Source organism: Tenebrio molitor, chromosome 2 (genome assembly GCF_963966145.1).
Source record: "Tenebrio molitor chromosome 2, icTenMoli1.1, whole genome shotgun sequence".
In the NCBI taxonomy this organism is placed as follows: Eukaryota; Metazoa; Arthropoda; class Insecta; order Coleoptera; family Tenebrionidae; genus Tenebrio; species Tenebrio molitor.
Genome location: NC_091047.1, coordinates 25,434,331 through 25,453,545, shown reverse-complemented (window position 1 = coordinate 25,453,545; position 19,215 = coordinate 25,434,331). Strand labels below are relative to the sequence as shown.

General features: G+C 38.9%; 1 protein-coding gene across 1 annotated transcript in view; it reads left to right on the top strand.

Moving 5' to 3' along the window:
* lobo (lost boys) overlaps window positions 1–9,784 on the top strand; it is a 144,948-nt gene extending 135,164 nt beyond the window's left edge. Inside the window, exons 3-13 of the mRNA XM_069039684.1 lie at window positions 3,380–3,733; window positions 3,788–3,973; window positions 4,043–4,265; window positions 4,320–4,577; window positions 8,286–8,424; window positions 8,479–8,560; window positions 8,609–8,932; window positions 8,974–9,084; window positions 9,131–9,328; window positions 9,379–9,542; window positions 9,646–9,784. Of these exons, the coding sequence (XP_068895785.1) occupies window positions 3,380–3,733; window positions 3,788–3,973; window positions 4,043–4,265; window positions 4,320–4,577; window positions 8,286–8,424; window positions 8,479–8,560; window positions 8,609–8,932; window positions 8,974–9,084; window positions 9,131–9,328; window positions 9,379–9,542; window positions 9,646–9,709 (2,103 nt within the window). The 3' untranslated portion in view covers window positions 9,710–9,784. The remainder of the gene's footprint in view (window positions 1–3,379; window positions 3,734–3,787; window positions 3,974–4,042; window positions 4,266–4,319; window positions 4,578–8,285; window positions 8,425–8,478; window positions 8,561–8,608; window positions 8,933–8,973; window positions 9,085–9,130; window positions 9,329–9,378; window positions 9,543–9,645) is intronic.
* The last annotated feature ends 9,431 nt before the right edge of the window (window positions 9,785–19,215 follow it).

Sequence of the window (19,215 nt, the reverse complement as noted above, 5' to 3'; positions counted from 1 at the left end):
CAAGTGGTATGATTATTATCGATGAAATTATGAGTGAAATTGTGCTGGAGATTTCACGAGTCCGAAGGACGAGTGAAATGTCCTGCTTCAATTTCACGAATTTAATATCATCGATGATTAATCATACCACGTGTTATATTCGATGAGACAATATAATGAATGAAATACAAAATTATTCATTTATTTGTCAAATTGACAAATTTATTTCAATCAAAAATCGTAACGACGAAAGTAAATAAGAAAATATTTTTTTTTTGTTTTTTATAATCGCTGTGATAGCCATGCAACTAAGGACTTTTACGCGTTTTCATTGGATCATTCATGATCACGTGATACATGAATTATATTGTCACTAATACAGGGTTATTCTAAATGCTTGTAGTCGAAGTAGGCCATGCCCATGTTATTACGTTTTTGCCGCTTTCATGTGAACTGTCAGTTATGTCGCTGTCACTGTCATTTTGTAGGTGAAAAGTGCGGTGATGAGATTTTTATTTATTTTTGTTAAATTAACGATTGAATCCAGAAATATTGAGTTGTTCTACAATCAATTTTAAAAATATTGAGTTGTTTTGCACCCAATTTAACACATCATTTTGATGATTTTTTTTATGTGGAGCGGCAACCATAAATTTTACATTGAGTTTTCACGCCTACTTCGACTACAATCATTTAGAATAACCCTGTATAATATCGGGTGATCAAGAAGGACTGTTTGAGTTGGCAATACAATTTATAAAAAAAAATTATTCAGCTATTTGCAACACTGCAAACGGATATGTTTTGTTGGTTTATTGAACAGATATCTGACGTAACATTAATAGCGACAAAATGGTAGATTATGAGAGTAAAAGTTAACGATAGGAAGAAATTTATTAAATTTGAAATATAGAACAATTAATTCAGTGTTTTATCTTTTTCATTCAAAGACTTTAATCTATTTAGATCGCTGTCAAATTTGAATTTCAGCCGATGACAAGCACTTCACAGCAAATATTCATGCACTAGTGTAATATTCGATAAATGCACTAGTGCATGAATAATCGTTGTCATTTGCTTGTCATTGGCTGAAATTTAAATTTGACAGCAACATGGTTGAATTAAATTTTTGAAGGAAATAATCAATTATTTAGAAATGGTCTAACAATAGTTGTTCTGATTGGTTCAAGATATTTGAAAGAGCTAATTAATTAATTAGGTATATTTTTTTTAATAAAAAAGTGTTAATGAAAATGAAATCGACAAAAAATGTTTTGCATCAGCTTAGTACTCGTACGTACAGTTAATTTCAAAATTATTGAGTACACCTAATTTTCTACATTGTGAAATGCACTTACATTTTTTGTCAATGATCAATGTCAATTTTGACAAACAAAATGCCTGATCTAACCGAAAAAGCGAAGGTGCTCATTCATTCCAAATTAGAAGAAAGGTGGTCGATCCGGAGGGTAGCCCACTATTATAACGTCGCGAAGAGCACTATGCAGAGGATAAAACAGACACTATTATGGTGTTCTAAAATATCAGCGACATTTTATGTTGTCAAACTTACCTAACCTATATAAAAAATATGACACTCAAATTTCAAAAAGGCATCTTTACTTGTGGAAAAAACTGTAATAAATCGACTTCTTGATTTTTGAGGTGTACTCGATAATTTTGAAATTAACTGTAGTACGTGAATCCATTAAAAAAGTAAAATAGAGAATTCTCATAATGTAAACCTTTTAATTGCTGTTACTTAGAAACCTGTAACTAAACATCATGTGCTCAACTCAAACTTTTATTCATAAATTTATAGAAAAAGGCAGCTCTCAACAATCTAACAATTTAATAGTACATATATTATATTATAAGTGATACAGGGTTATTATATTATAAATGATTGTAGTCGAAGCAGGCCATGCCCATGTTATGAAATTTTCGCCGCTTACATGTGAACTGTCAATTTTTAGATGAAAAGCGCGGTGATGAGAGTTTTATTCATCTTTTTTTAATTAACGATTGAATCCAAAAATATTGAGTTGTTTTGCAACCAATTCTAAAAGTACTGTAGTTTCAATTTGGTTGTAGGTCGTAACATTTTATGGTACTTTAAGTTAAAGATCTTGCGGGGCTTATAAATCCTAGTTTACCACTAGCAGGTAATATTTTAAGCAGGGTTGTATTGTACATTTGGTATATTTGCATTGTACGGCAAAACGGCACGCGTCGCTTTTCAACCTTTTCAAACCCAACCATTGTGCCCGTTAATCGCTCATAATATCCAATAAAATTTTACGACCTACAACCAAATTGAAACTACAATATTGAATTGTTTTGCACCCAATTTAACTCCTGTTTGTGAACGGTGTGTACTCGCTTATTTACATCATTTTGATGTTTTTTTTTATATGAAGCGGCAACCATAAATTTTACATTCAGTTTTTACGCCTACTTGGACTACAATAATTTATAATGACTCTGTAGAAATGCATAATTATACTGTAGTTTCAATTTGGTTGTAGGTCGTAAAATTTTATGGTACTTTAAGTTAAAGATCTTGCGGGGCTTATAAATCCTAGTTTACCACTAGCAGGTAATATTTTAAGCAGGGTTGTATTGTACATTTGGTATATTTGCATTGTACGGCAAAACGGCACGCGCCGCTTTTCAACCTTTTCAAACCCAACCATTGTGCCCGTTAATCGCTCATAATATCCAATAAAATTTTACGACCTACAACCAAATTGAAACTACAATAAAAGAGTGAGAATTTTGACCGACGAGTGCGCTTGCGCACGAGTGGGACACTTCTCATGAGTTTCATAATGGCATTTTGATCACGTGTGATATACGGCGTTTTATCTTACAGGTGCAACTATTACAAAAAATCTAAGAAATGAAGTTTCATTCAAGTAAAATGACAGTTGTCAAATTTAGTCACTTGTGAGTACTTTATGTCAAGTTAAATGGCAGCTGTCAAATTTACTCACTAGTGAGTACTTTATCTCACTTGTGATTAAAATTTGACTTCTGTCACCGAAAACAATGGTCTAAGGTAGCTCAAAAACTCTACCTGTAAGATAAAAATTTATAAAAGGCAATTTTCACACATTTGACATAGAAAATGTCAGTAATACGTTTTCTTGGAAACGATTAATTAATTATCCAATTTACAGTAGCCCTCAATACGTGTACGCTTTTTTTTTTTAATAGAAGTGTATATTTCCAGTTTGCTTCATCGGTAAACCTTCTAGTAACAATTTTAGACGAAGTACAAACCTATCAAATTTTATTTGGAAAAACTTCGTGCACGAATGCAGACGAATGATCATATACCGATGTAATTCTGAACCTTATTGCGCCCGTTGAAATTTTCTTGTATTTCATTTCCCAGCCAAATCGCTTCTACTCTCCTCACACGACTTTCATCCGACGATCGGGCCAACCACACGAATTAGCTTGCGTCCTGTGCTCCCTTCTGATAGGGTTGGGGTACGACGCTTACGTCGTATTCGGCTACGCCGTCAGAGATGTCACCCTGCGTATAATGACCCGCGTCGATTCACCCTATCCGCCGGACGAAGAAAAAGAACACGAACACGACGAAGATCAAGACAATAAGAAGTACACCGTTAAACCCCCGAGGGATTTGAGAAGTAAATTTTTATTGATGATGGAGCAGAAGGAAGCCGATAAAATCAAAGCCGAAGCGGAACGACAGGCCGAACTCGAAAGGCAAAAAGAAGAGGTGGGTGCCGTTTGCACTTTTTCAAAATGAAAAAATATTTGTTTGTCGATTTAGGAAGACGAAAAGCCGCCCCCGGACGACCTCGAAGGGATGCGATTCCACTTTTGGGTGTTGATAAGAACGGAAGGACGTCCCCTCGACGAGGTCACTTTCGTCGAGCCCAGTACCGGGACTGCTCACCCCATCGACAGTCCCTTCTACAGCGGGATCGAGAGCGTATGGAACCATCTCAACTACTGGGTGAGAACTAAAGTCGCGTCCGAGATTAGTTCGCACCGTCAGAAATGTCAAATGCCTGTTTTGTTTCAGGTAAACATGCAAGACTGCAAGGAGGGACTCGGCAAAATCGATTACAACCTGCACGACGTTGAGAAGTGGGAACATCTCCTGATTGGAGAACCGACGCAATGGCGTGAAACCAAACTCAACTTAAACATGGACGACGATGAGATCGCTTTGGCAAAAATCATGGAAGAGAAACATCTAGACATGCCGATTTCGTGGAGCATGAAGATACACATACCGCACAAGGGTAGGTACGATCAAATGGAAGATTTACACTCTGTGCTGTAATTGGCTGTTTCAGTTCTCAAGCAGAAGTACCCCGATGGGATGAACACGACTTGGTACAAGAGGACGCTGGTGGAGGAGTATGCTTCCTACGTGCAGTACGACGGTTTGGTCACCAAGATAACGAGGTTCAAGGATTTTGATTGTACGATATGCACGAGAGTCGAACATCTCTACGAACACAGACAAGATAGACTTCAAAAAATTGTCTTTGATGTTCAGACTGATATGATAACCGAGTATTTTGGACCTGGGAGGGAAGACGCTGTGATAGGTAATTTTTGACAGTTAAGTAACGTTTAACCTGTCGAATGATCGCCAAGTTGGTCTTAATATCATATCAATCAATATCAGTTTACATTACATTATCTACGATATGTTTCAAAAAAAAAAATGTATGATCAAGAGCGGCTATGAAAACAAAAGATTTGAAAACGTTTCGCTTAACTCGAACAATCCAGCCGTAAACGTCATTATTACGATATGATCTTTTTCAATGAAATTGGCATAAGAGTAGGCCGTGACCGCGTAAACAGCGCTGTAGATGTGAAAGGTACTTTACACAAAAAGTAACTACATCTGTCTGTTTGGTCAAGACAATTAATATTAATCAATTTGGTTAAGAATCAAATTTGTAAATTGAGTATACATATTTAAACGCGATTTAAATAAATGTGATTTTAACTGTTGTTGTTGTATGTATATTTAATACCTATACAGGTTTATAAATTATCCGATTTTCGACATTTCCCACTAACTCAATAAAATACAATAAAATATAATATAATAACTAAAACTAACTAACTAAATAATTCAAAACAATAACAAATTAGCAGCTTTCCAAATACAATTATCCCTCCCCACATATTGTCCCTCTTCTCCACTCAACCTTCTTCATCCATTCGATCCCTCTTCCGTCCTCATTCAACATTTCTTCTCTACTTTCCTCTCTCTCTCTCAATTCTACGCATTCATTCAACATATGTTCTATCGTCTCCTTTTTTTCTCCACACATCCTGCACACTCTAATCCTATCCTCATTCCAATATTTATTCTCTCTCTCCTCATTTCCACACCTAAATCTTGCTATTATCACTCTCTCCTTTCTACTCTCTCTTCCTAGGTACTTTGGTAGTTCTTCCGTTATTATTTTTTCATACTTCCCATTGTACCTAGATTCCCTAATTCTCGTTCTTCTTTCCTGCACTTGCACATCTCTGTCTCTCTGCACCAATTCATATGTCATTGCTCTGCCTCCCTCTCGCATTCTTTCTATCTCCGCTCCTGCATAACCATTTCTTTCGAAATATGCCTCCCTCTCTTTCCATACCCCTTTTCCTATTTCTTTCCTTTTTTCTTTCAGACACTCTTGCAAAATTCTACACTCTCCTCTCTCTATCAACCTCTCCTCAAATCTTATTGCTCTCTTTCCTGCTTCTATTCTTATTCCATCCCTTTTTGTTTCCTCCATCACTATATAGCCCGGTGTCTCTCTATCTACTCCTAGCACCCATTTCAAATATTTTCCTTGCACCCCTTCCAACCCTTCTTGCTCTCTCCATCCCCATATTTCCGCTCCATACATCATCACGCTTTTCACCAGACTATCAAACATCATTATTCTCCTTCTAAAGTCATGTCCAAATTTTCTCTCTCCTATCCCCCATACCGCTCCTATTATCTTATTCGCTTTTTTCACTAACTCTCTCACATGTGCTGCTGCTGTGTTTCTTTCATTCATCACATAACCTAAATACTTAAATTCTTTCACTTCTTCAATTTTATCCTTTTCCCATCTCCACTCATTTATTTTTCTCCTACCACCCCCCTTTCTAAACACCATCATCTTGGATTTCTCTACATTCACCGTCAACTTTTTCCTCCTCATATATTTCTCCATATTTCCCAACATTTCTTTCATACCTTTCTCCTCTCTCGCTAGCACCACCAAATCATCCGCGTATGCCAAAGACCACACTTTTTCTTTGCCCACCACGACCCCCCCTGCCTGCCCCTTCCTGAACATCTCCTCTATATCTCCTATAAACGCTGCAAACAGGCTGGGGCTTAGTGGACAACCTTGTCTTACTCCCTTATACGTCTTGAAACATTCACTCACTCTTCCATCCACTCTCACTCTACTTATCGTTTCTTCATATATCTCTTCTATTTTTGTTACCAGATGCTCATTTATCCCTTTCTTTCTCAAGTATTCCCACAGTAAGTCTCTTTCCACATTATCAAAAGCCGCCTTCAGGTCTACAAAAAATGCATATATCTTGCTACCCCTCTTTTTTATCTCATTTCCTATTATATGATTCAAGATATATACGTTGTCCATAGTCACTCTACCTTTCCTAAATCCCGCCTGCCCGTCTGGTAACGCACCCCGCTCATTCATTTCCTTCATCAGTCTTTCTTCCACAATCATCGCGTATACCTTATATGCCGTATTAAGGAGCGTGATCCCCCTGTAATTGCTGGCTGTATCCTTTTCTCCTTTCTTATATATGGGGCATATTATCCCCTCCTTCCACTCCTGGGGGAAGCCCTCTCCCTTCCACACTCCATTCATTATCTCTAACAACCTATCAACTTCCCTTTCAGTTCCATACATCCACGATTCGTTCTGTATACCGTCCCTCCCCGGTGCCTTTTTCCTTTTCAGTTTTCTTAGTTGTTGCTCTAATTCTTCTCTTGTTATCTCTTCTATTTCTCCCACTCTGTGTTGTCTCTTTTCCTTTTCTTGTCTGTTTTCCTCACCCCCCAACAACTCACTGAAGTACTTTCTCCATTCCTCCATAGTAATTCTATCACTCACTATTTCTCCTTTTTTCTTTCTTTCCCTATTTATGTATCTCCACACCTCTTCTTCCGTCTTTATACCTTTCATCTTCATTTCTTCTTCCATCCGTTTCTTTTCCTTCTTCTCTTTGCATACTAATTTGTACCTCTTGCGTGCTCTCTTGTACTCTTCCTTCGTTGCTTTTTCTTTTTTCCAATTTCTGAGTTTCTTTCTTGCTGCTTGCTTCCCTTCCCTGCATTCTTTATCCCACCACTCGTTTTTCCACCGCCCCATCTTCTCTCTTATCTCTATCTCTTTTTTTTCTGTTGCATTTTTTACGTTCTCGCTCAGCTCCCTCACTTTTTCGTTTATTTTAACTGTTAACATTGACAATAATTTACTAACATGCAGTACTGTAAATAAAGAAATACAAAAACACTGCGAGCAGGGTATACACATGGCTGCCAACAGAAATTTGAATTTCCACAGCCACCCCTAATGCCAATTCAATTGAAATGGAGTTTACCGGTCATGAGCGAAGATCAAAATATCGGGTGTTTTTTTAAATTTCACCTCGTGGTAGGCGTTGAAGAGTCGATTGTGAACGTATCACTGGTGTAAAAATGTAAGATTAAACAGCTGATCCGTGATCCGTAACCTGCATAGTGCGTTCACAATCGACAGTTCAACGCCTACTCTGAGGTGAAAATTAAAAACCCGATATATTACATCTATTTACATATTTGTTTTTATTTTCTCATTGACCTACATAGTCTTGTAGAATGTAAAAAAAAGGAAATTTTTGCCAGTAGAACTTTTTCGCTTTCTTTTAGTTCTTGAGATGTAAGCAAAAATCAAAAAATTCCAGTTTTCAGGGGGTAATCTCACTCTTTAAATATGCATCTAAGCATCAAAATTCCGCGTACAGCGAGGTAACTTTCCTTATCAGTGTATAATTTTTTGTGCCGTATGATCCGCATTTAATAATTAAAACTGTATTTTTTTTTGTATTAAACGAAAATAGTGGCAGCCCTTCGCCGCCCCTGTGCCGAGTACATCTCGCATACCCCCTTAGCGCGACCCTAAACTCCTTATTTATTATTTTCATGTTATTTTTACGTTTTATTCACCTAGACGACTTGACAGTTTTTTATTTGATTAAGAGTGAATCTTCAATCCATTTCGAATTTCTTTTAGAGCACAGCTATTGCGCCAAAGAGACCGGAAACTGCAAAAGAATCATCAAGTTCAACCCCCGCGCTCGCCACGACGGCTTGGAAAAAATAGAGGTCGAATCGGAACACATGGTGGAGAACTACGTCGACCGCGAGGACCTGTTCGTAAATCCGCAACAATAAAAAGAGAATAAACCGAAGAGCCATCATTTCAGGTTTTACTACCGCGAAGTGTTTTACGCGCGCAAAGGCCACCCACCCCCCGGATTCACCGAAGGTCACCGAAAACTGATCTTGGTAAGTCGTCCCCTCCGTGTTTGATCCCTGGCGGTAACGCAGTTTCAGAGAATCGTGGAGAAGTTCAAACGGAACGCGAAACTACCATCGCGCCAAGATATTGCCACCAGAGAGTTCGCCATCGTCGACAGACAAATCCACCTGCAGTACCACTTCGGCGAAGGCAAGGTCACGGCCTCGACGAGGAACTTCACGAAGCCCGCGATCGCCGAAACGGGCGAGGGGATGATGTTCACACCGGAACTGACGTCAGGATACATCGCGGACATCGGGGCCAAGCCGCCCAGACAGCTGGAGCTGTTCTTGCTCTTCCACAAGATGCTGGAAGAAGAGGAAAAGTCGCTGGCGCGCATACGCGAAATCGAAGATCAGGTAAGAGTAGTGGTACAGAGACAAATTGATGTTGGGTTAAGATTGCAGAGTTTTTGCTGTTGAGGGATCACGAGATGGCGTTCCCTAAACTGGAGGTGTCGCTGTTTAACGTGGAGCAAAACGAGGAGTACCGACAGGGGATGCTCGAAAAGGTGATCTTGATTTGATATTTATTCGGATTTGAGTGTCGTGCTTTAGGAAAAAGCAGAGCAAGAGCACAAAGAGAAGGAAATTGAAGATGCGGGAGTCGAGTACTTGGCTCCGTACTTGAACAAGTTAAAAAATCCTGAAAGTCTCACCCCTAGTCAAGCCTTCAAACTGAAGGAGGAGTGTCTCAACGAGTTTAAGCAGTTGCTACTCAACAGAGCTATCTGCATACAAAAACAATTCGAATTCGTAATTTGATTCGTACAAAAAGTACTCTCCAGTACTCATTTATGTTTTAGTGGACTCAGTACCTGAAGGAAAAGCAACAATGGTACAGCATCAATCAAGACACGATACTGGAAGAAGACGAAATAAAATATTTTCAAGACGTCAACGATCTGAATTTTCTGCTGCAGTGCTACGAAATTCGTCTCTCTCGACACAGAGATTTGTCTCCTATAAGGTAAGTGATGACGCAAAAATTGTAGATGGCGCTTGTGACGTTACGTCAAAGTCAGCTGTCTAACCCAGTCTTTCAGATTTTTCTAGGTGCGTTTTGATTGCAGATACGAAGCTGTTCTACGCTACATAGATGCAATTCTAAAGCCTTTGATAGAATCATACGGATGAATAAAATATATTTCAAAAAATTAAAGCTATACAAAATGAGATCCACGAGTGTGAGAAGGTATGTCAAATGGAGCGTCTTGTCGGCTACATTAAATAAAATAAAGCTACTCTAAGAATATTGTTTCAATTAATAACTAAACGACCATGAACCCATTTGCCCGATGCAGTGTCCATTTTCGTCGAAAGTAGCCAGAGTTAATTTGCTTAACTTGTTGGTAAGTGAAGGTAAAGTGGCCGTGTGAGTGGTTCCTATAGTTAACGAAGAATGGGTTTCTGCAGACGAAAAACAATTACTTGGTGTTAACAATCCTTCTGGTGTTTACCATTATCGTTGTTGATTTGTTCAAATGGTTTATCGGCTTCGTCGTTCGATTTGGTCTTGATGTGATTGACGAAACCCGTTATCAAGGTATCCATGAGAGTAGCTTGTCTTGAGAAAACTTGTAATATTTTTGAGACTCTTGCTCCGTTTTCTACGACCATAAACTGCACGAAGAGACACGGAAGACAGTTGGAGTCTTCCTCTTTGGATGGTCTGGCGTATTCCCAACTGAGCTCTTCGAATCGTAGTCCCAGCAGCAGAGACTACGACAAAAATAAAAAGTAACACCACCACTTACCGCCAAAGTTTACTTACACATTGACTATCATCGATAATGTAGACTCCTTTGGAATTGATGGCTACAAGAACTGGAATGTCTTGGTACGTTATGAGGGACGTCAAACCGCGCACCGGTTGTTCGATTTGACCTTCAAAAAATGCAGATCTACGAGCAAAAATGAGCAACTGACAGTACAGAAAAAGTACCCGTAGAACGGTAGCGACCAACAAAACTCCAAATACTTCTTCATCAACTTCCGGTTGGTGGCGGAGTTCGGTATTCTCTTGAACTGCTCCAGAAGTCTGACTTCTGCTGAATTTTTCGAGCTGATGGGCAACCAAGTCCAGGTCGAGCTCTTCCTGACATGGTGGGGTAAATACTTCGACTGTTCCTCTCTGAAGTAATGAGTGGAATGGATTTGGGGATTGTAGGGACCCAGTTCGACTCGAGCTTGGATGCCTCCCAGCATGATGTAATGAGCCACTTCGCATGGGTACCTCCCTTCCAATACGTTGTGTCTGGCCTCCTCGTAGAGCAACTCTAGAATCTTCTGGTCCCTGCAAAACCAACTTGCAATGCTCACCACCACTCGTACCGTACAAACCCCACTTGATTTTTTCTTCTAAATGTTGCGGGAAGAAGATGTTCCTCTGGAACATGACCTTGGGCTCGTCCCTTTGTTGCCTGTTGTACGAAGCGTGACTGTATTGGGCGACTAAAGCGCGCCAGCTCTGTCGTATCTCGTACGGTTTGTGTGTCGGTTTCAGTTGCAATTCTAAAACGTCATGATTGCAAAACTGTACGGTTCTCCGCCATATTAAACACCTAAAAGTGGACTGGTCATCCACAACGTGAACACTTGTGACGACAGTTGCTTGTTTAATCCGAGCTCGTCGCTATTGACGATCGCCTGACACAACACGTCGCAAGTGGCTGAAGGGGTGTCTTCGATTTCCATCATTATGGCCGTGTTGCTGTGGAGGTAGACACTTGTGGGGATGATGGGGCCCTGTAACTGCTCGCAAGTGGTGGGTATGGCGGAGACGCTCGCTATAGAACTCGGAACGGAGGCTGTTGTGTTTGAGTCTGGAAGAGAGCGAATTGAAAATGCGGAGTGAGAGTAGGAATGAGTTTTTCCTGTAGAATGCAAAAATTTAGGCTTTTTCCGTTACACTCTCAGACTTGAAATATTTCTTGTTGGAATTAGCTAATTAAGCTGAGACATTTTGAAATAATTTTATTCTTCATAAAAAATAAGGAAATAAATAAACTACCAAAGCAGTGATAAGAAATGACCAACTTTCTTTTGTTATTTTCAAGACTTTCGTGATTATACAATATGACAAAAAAAAAGAAACAAGGGGTATCTATGGAAAACACAACCGAAAACGTACAGCATAGCTTCCATTATGCTAACATTCATGATGAAGAGATTTTACCGAAACTCAAACAAGATTGCGCATACTAAATCCAGTCACCATTTTCTTCATTCCCATTTCGAAAATAATTTGAATAATTTGTGTTCTCGACGGAAAATATACATAACTGTCAAAATCGACAAGTGACAGTTTATTAAGTTAGGCCACACGTTTTTAGAGGTTTTGTTTTCTATAACCCTCCTTTCATCTCAGCGCCAGAAATTGAATGTATTGGGTGATTCAAAATGATTGTGGCCAAGTATGGCAACTATGTACGAAAATTTATGTGGCAACTGTGTGAATGGGGTAGAGTTGACATTTGTATGACATTTCATAAGCGTGCATTTGATTTTTTCAATTCCATTACATATTGATTTGACAACTTACAAAATTGCGCGACTATGAACTACCCACACAGTTGCCACGTAAATTTTCGTACATAGTTGCCATACTTGGCCACAATCATTTTGAATCACCCAATATGTTTGTTCTGTTATTGCGAACAAAAATTAAAATTTTACAAAATAGTTTTCAAGGCACATTTCGGTCACTTAGCTCGTAGACTTTTTTCTAAGGTACCACAGGAATCTGTGGTTGCACTGAATGAATATTTTGAAACATACCAGGTGATCAAGAAGGCCTGCTTGAGTTGGTAATACTGAATTTTATTTTTAAATGGTACAACTCGAGTAACTTCCGGTTGTTGATGACTTGATACTGACAGCCGCATCATTGACAAGTAATATTTGACATTTCAAATTAAATTCAACATGCTGGTGAATCTTTTCAAGAGCCTAAAAAGAAGAGTTATTTTATGTTTACAGCAAAATGGGGGCACTTCGAGCATTTCCTCTAGTTAATTTTTAGATAATTGTTCTGTATTTCAAATTTAATTTCTTTTTACCGTTAATTTTTACTATCATAACCTGTCACCCTGTCGCCGTTAATGTTACGTCAGATATCTGTCAAATAAACCAACAAAACAGTTACGGTTGTAGTGTTGCCAATACCCGAATAAAAATTCTTAATTGTATTGTCAGCTCAAACAGTCTTTCTTGATCATGTTGTAGTTTATCTCATAAATTTACAATTTCTTAAAATGATATTCAATAACTAATTTTTTTTACTATTTGCACCACAATATTTTATTGCCCCAAAATTCGCGGAACAACTCAGTGGCGTAATGTGAACTCATGTTAGGAAATTATTAAAAAAAAAACTAAAAAAAACAAACTATATCTTTTAGATTTGAAAATATGCGGGCTGAAAAGGTAAAGGTTTATTTTAAATTAATTGCATTAATTCAGGAATTGTGCCAGGCCTGTTTTTGAACACAATGGGCCGTATGAATAAAAAAGGAGCATTTGCTTGGGAGCATGAGCAAGGAGCAAAAGCAATTTGTGGTCTGAGTAAAAGCATTTGCTCAACTTCAAATGAATAAACAAATACTTCTACTCATACCCTGTGCTTTCTGCCATATGAGCAAATGCTCAATTGATTTCAGTTATTATATTAATGTAGTTATTGTAATTATTGATGTCTATAAATTATATCAGCCAGTTCATGTCTTCTGATACGTCCCCTTTCCAAGAGCTGCCCTTGATTTTCTAGTTCTTGACCTATATCTTCATTTCCTTGTTGTTCTTCTTCATCGGGAAAATCTTGATCTCTCAAATATTTTGCAATGTTATGAAGAACAAAGCAGCTTATGATAGTAGAAGGTAATTTATCCATTCGTAGTCTGCATATATATTTGATGATTGGAAATCTTCTCTTAACTTGTCCAAAATATCTTTCAATAATAACACGTTCCCTTTTAAGAAGTCTATTGAAAGCATTTTCTTCATTTGTATGACAAATTGTAAAAGGTGTCATAAGCCACGGTTCTAAACCATACGCTTGTGAAAATTTCTTTTGTGTTACAAATTGCTTGAACATTTATCGAAGCAAACCCATTACGACAAATGTACTCGTCTCCGTGATGAGCTGGTTTTTCTATAGCATTTGTGTACAATCGAGTGCACCGATGGCTGTTGGAAAGTCATAAAAATTTTGCCATTCAGCTTTTGCTTCTTGTATTTCACGGTCGTTGCCAGGAGAATGAATCCAAAAATCAGCACGGTTATTAACAGCATGCATTACTTCTCTAATTGTCTTTGAGACTGTAGATTGATGAATCCCTAGCTCTTCACCAATTCCAGATTGAAATCCAGGGTCCGCCAAATACCTCAAGAATGTTTTCATTTTAAGCTCGGGTGAAAGAGCTCCTCCTCTTGTCTCTTCATGGTGACCCAAAAAATGGTTTGCTAACCACTGTAAATTTTCCTCTTGAAAACGATAAAGCGTTTTATAGTCCCGACCAAGAGCCCTTCTCCTTGGTTTGTAAATTTTTTTATTCCTTAATATTATAAACTGAGCCATGTTTGACAGCGCGACGCAAATGTGATTCTACTATTTAGTAGATGCATTCATTTGTGAGTAAATGCTCAACAAATTGAGCAAATCATAATGATTATTCATACAGATTTCTCAAGGCTGAGCATATGGATATTTCACATGGAGCAGATACTCACTTTGGAAATGGAGCAAGGAGCATTGCCTTTCGCTTCAAATTGTTATTCATAAAATACTAAGCATTTACTCAAAAAAACTGTAGTAAAAGCATATGCTCTCTTTTATTCATACGGCCCGTTGTTTTTTAGGTATGGAAAAACGAAATATTCAAGGCAAGTAGTTGGTAAGTGCCTTGAAAGTCCGGAAACTTTTGTTGAAATTCCTCACAAACTCGTTCTCAAGTCTTTCTTCATTTGTGAAGTAACACTGCACAATGAAAATTGCTCTAAAGTGAACATATTGGGCCGTATGAATAAAAACGGAGCATTTGCCTGGGAGCATGAGCAAGGAGCAAAAGCAAATTGTGGTCTGAGTAAAAGCATTTGCTCAACTTTAAATGAATAAACAAATACTTCTACTCATACCTTGTACTTTTTGCCATATGAGCAAATGCTCTATTGATTTTTATCAATTATAGTGTGTTGTAGCGTCAGAAATGACATTTCTAAGCTAGGGGTTATTTCACCTGTAATTAAAAGAAAACGAACAAATAATATTTTAAGTGAAAATGAAACCACGAAACTTCTTCCCTTTCAAATGCTAAACTTCAGCGACTAGTAATGCTAGAGCAACTAAAAACTTTGAGAACACAGAGACGCTTTTATCAAATTCAAATTGAAAATTTATGGTTTTTGTTAAATAAAATAAACTACCATAACAATTGTTTATCATAGAGCAGTGTTTACGATGTATATTTGATGATTGGCAATCTCCTCTTAACTTGTCCAAAAGATGTTTCAATAATAACACGTTCCTTTTTAAGAAGTCTATTGAAAACATTTTCTTCATTTGTATGACAAATCCTAAAAGGTGTCATACGCCATAGTTCTAAACCATACCCTGAATCGGCCAGAAGCACAGCACCACAATTTTGTAAACGGACCATATTCTCTCTGACGTTAGAAGTCTTCCATATTCTGCTGTCATGCACTGATCCAGGCCAGCTCGCACAAACGCTTGTGAAAATTTCTTTTGCGTTACAAGTTGCTTGAACATTTATCGAAGCAAACCCTTTACGACAAATGTACTCGTCTCCGTGATGAGCTGGTTTTTCTATAGCAATTTGTGTGCAATGGCTGTTGGAAAGTCATAAAAATTCTGCCATTCAACTTTTGCTTCTTGGATTTCACGGTCGTTGCCAGGAAAATGAATCCAAAAATCAGCACGGTTATTAACAGCATGCATTACTTCTGTAATTGTCTTTGAGAGTGTAGACTAATGAATCCCTAGCTCTTTACCAATTCCAGATTGAAATCCAGGGTCCGCCAAAGACCTCAAGAGTGTTTTCATTTTAAGCTCGGGTGAAAAGCTCCTCCTCTTGTCTCTTCACGGTGACCCAAAAAATGATTTGCTAAGCACTGTAAATTTTCCTCTTGAAAACGATAAAGCCTTTTAAAGTCCCGACTAAGAGCCCTTCTCCTTGGTTTGTAAATTTTTTCATTCTTTAAATTGCAAACTGAGCCATGTTTGTCCGCGCGACGCAAATGTGATTCTATTATTTAGTTGATGCATTCATTTGTGAGTAAATGCTCAACAAAATGAGCAAATCATAATGATTATTCATGCAGATTTCTCAAGGCTGAGCATATGGATATTTCACATGGAGCAGATACTCACTTTGGAAATGGAGCAAGGAGCATTGTCTTTTGCTTCAAATTGTTATTCATAAAATACTAAGCATTTACTCAAAAAAACTGTAGTAAAAGCATATGCTCCCTTTTATTCATACGGCCCATTGTAATAGCAAATTTTAATAGTCAATAATTAATAATAACAGTCTGAACCCTCCACCACCCGGCGGCACGGCTTTTTTGCAAGTGTACATACACTATTACGGATATTACTATCAAGTAATAGTGCAGTGCTTATCAACATAATTACCGGCGTCTCGCCTCCGCATTTTGACTTTGTTGTGTATTATGTTCTGTGTCAATGTTAAGGAATTTCCTCACGATATGTCAATAATAATATACCTTTTTGAATTTCAACTACCAATGTGTTCCCTAAATCCAGAATTTTTAAATTTTTAAAACGAGATTGCGGTACTATTCCCGTTGCTGAAATTATAAGTGGTAAAATAGAATGTTTTTCAAAACTCCAAAGATTTCTCATAGCAACGGAGAGCTCTAAATATTTATTAATTTTTGTATTATATGTCTGTGTTATATTGTGTGAATTTGGAACAGCTATATCTAAAAGATATGCTTGCTTTTGTTGTTTATTTAAAATAATAATGTCTGGTCTGTTATGCTTAATATGAATGTCAGTTAAAACTGTTCGATCAAAATATAATTTATAATTATCATTTTCCAAACAACTTTCTGGTGTATAACTATAATGTGGTTGTGTATTCTTTAATAAATTGAATTTAACAGCTAAATTCATGTGTATAATTTTAGCGAATATATCATGACGTTTCTTATATTCGCTTTGAATAATAATAAACTTAACCCTCCATTGTACTATACTACTTTACTTTATTTTACCCTACGGGCTTTAAAGGATTCCTATACTTTACAGTTCTAAATAAACTTACAATTCCAAATCATTCTTTTTTCTTTTTTAAATTAACCTACATTTTCTTTTATTCCCCCCCCCTCTCCTTCTCTATCCTTTCCCTCCTCTTCCATACCTCTTTCATCCATCCTATCTCTCTTCCGTCTTCGTTCAGTATTTCTCCCCGTTCCTTTTCCTCCCTTTCTCTCATTTCACCGCATCCTCTCCACATGTGTTCGATCGTCTCTCTCTCCTCACGGCACATCCTGCACATTCTTTCCTCCTCCTCCATCCAGTACTTATTTTCTCTCTCTTCGTTCCCACATCTAAATCTCGCCATCATTTTCCTTTCTTTCGTGCTCTCTCTCCCCAGATACACCGGAACCTCCTCTGTCACGCACCTTTCATACTCCCTGTTGTACCTCGCTTCTCTGATTCTCTCCCTTCTCTCCTGCTTGTCCGTATCTCTGTCCCTCTCGCTCAGCTCCGCACACATCCATCTTCCTTCCGCTCTCATTCTTTCCACTTCCTCTCTGGCATACCCGTTCCTCCTACAGTACTTCTCTCTCTCCTTCTCATCCGCGTTCTTTTTCTTTTCTCTATAGCACTCAGTCAGTATCCTGCATTCTTCCCTTCCGCCCATTCTGTCCTCGAACTTTGCCGCTCTCTTTCCCGCTTTTACTCTCAGCTTGCTCCTCTTGCACTCTTCCCTCACTATGTACCCTGGTGTTTCTCTGTCCACTCCTAGCACCCATCTCAAATATTTCTCTTGCACCCTCTCCACCTCCTCCCGATCCTTCCATCCCCATATCTCTGCTCCGTACATCAGCACGCTCTCCACCATGCTCTCGAACATCATCATTCTCCTCCCGAACTCGCCTCCCCACATTCTCTCTCCTATTCCCCACACACATCCAACTACCTTGTTCGCCTTCCTCACTACCTCTCTCACTTGCGCCCTGACTGTGGCTCTCTCGTTGAAGGTGTAGCCCAGGTACTTAAACTCGCTCACTCTTTCTATCTTGCTTTCTTCCCACTTCCACTCGCTCTCCTCATTCTTCCTCTTTCTCTTGCTGAACACCATCATTTTTGTCTTCTCTACATTCACTTCCAGCTTTTTCTTTCTCACATACTTTTCCAGGTTCCTCATCATTTCTTTCATCTCTCTCTCACTCTTTGCCACAATCACCATGTCGTCCGCAAACGCCAGGCTCCATACTTTCTCCCTACCCACTACAACCCCCCCCGCCTGCGCTTTCTTCAACATTTCGTCCACATCCGCTACGTATATCGTGAACAGCAGGGGACTGAGCGGGCAGCCCTGTCTCACTCCCTTTGTTGTCTCAAACCATTCGCCCTCTTTCTCTCCCACCTTCACCTTGTTCCTCGTTCTCGCATATATCTCCTCGACCTTCCGCACCAGCCATTCACTTATTCCTCTTTCTCTCATACATTCAAACATTTTCACTCTGTCAACCTTGTCGAACGCCGCCTTGAAGTCTATGAACAATGCGTACATCCTCCCCCCTTTCTTCCTCAATTCGTTCCTTGCTAAATGATCCAGGATGTACACATTGTCCACAGTACCCCTTCCCTTTCTGAACCCTGCCTGACTATCCGGCAACACTCCCTTTTCCTCGATTTCCCTCTTCATCCTTTCGCTCAAAACAGACGCATACAACTTATACCCCGTGTTCAGGAGAGTTATTCCTCGGTAGTTTTCCGCTCTATTTTTCTCGCCTTTTTTAAAAATTGGGCAGATTACGCCTTCTCTCCAGTCCTCCGGGAATCCCTCTCCTCTCCATACCCCATTCATCAGTTCCACCATTCTCTCTACCATTCTTTCAGTCCCATACATCCACGCTTCATTTTGCACCCCGTCCCATCCCGGTGCCTTTCTCTTTTTCAAGTATCTTATGTGTCTTCCCACCTCCTCCGCTGTGATTTCTGTTTCCTCCATCACCGTCTGCTTCTCTTTCCTTTGTGTTCCCACCTTTCCTTCTTCTTTCCTCCCTTCCAGCAGTCTCATGAAGTACTCTTCCCATTCTTGTATTGTTATTTTCTCGCTCACAGGTTCCTTTTTCTTCCTCTCTCTGTTTATGTATTTCCACACCTCCCTCTCTGTTCTTATTTCTTTTATCTCTTTCTCCTCCCTTTCCCTCTTCTGCTTCTTCTTCTCTCTACATCTCTCTCTGTATCTTCTTTTTGCTTCTAGGAATCTGCTTCTGTCAATTTCGTTCCTCCTCCATCCTCTCAGCGCCTTTACCACTTCCCTCTTTGCTTGCTCACATTCTCTGTCCCACCATCCATTTTTCTTTTCTGCCCCTTTCGCTCCCCTTACTATCACCTCCTTTTTCTTCGTCGCTTTCTCGATCAC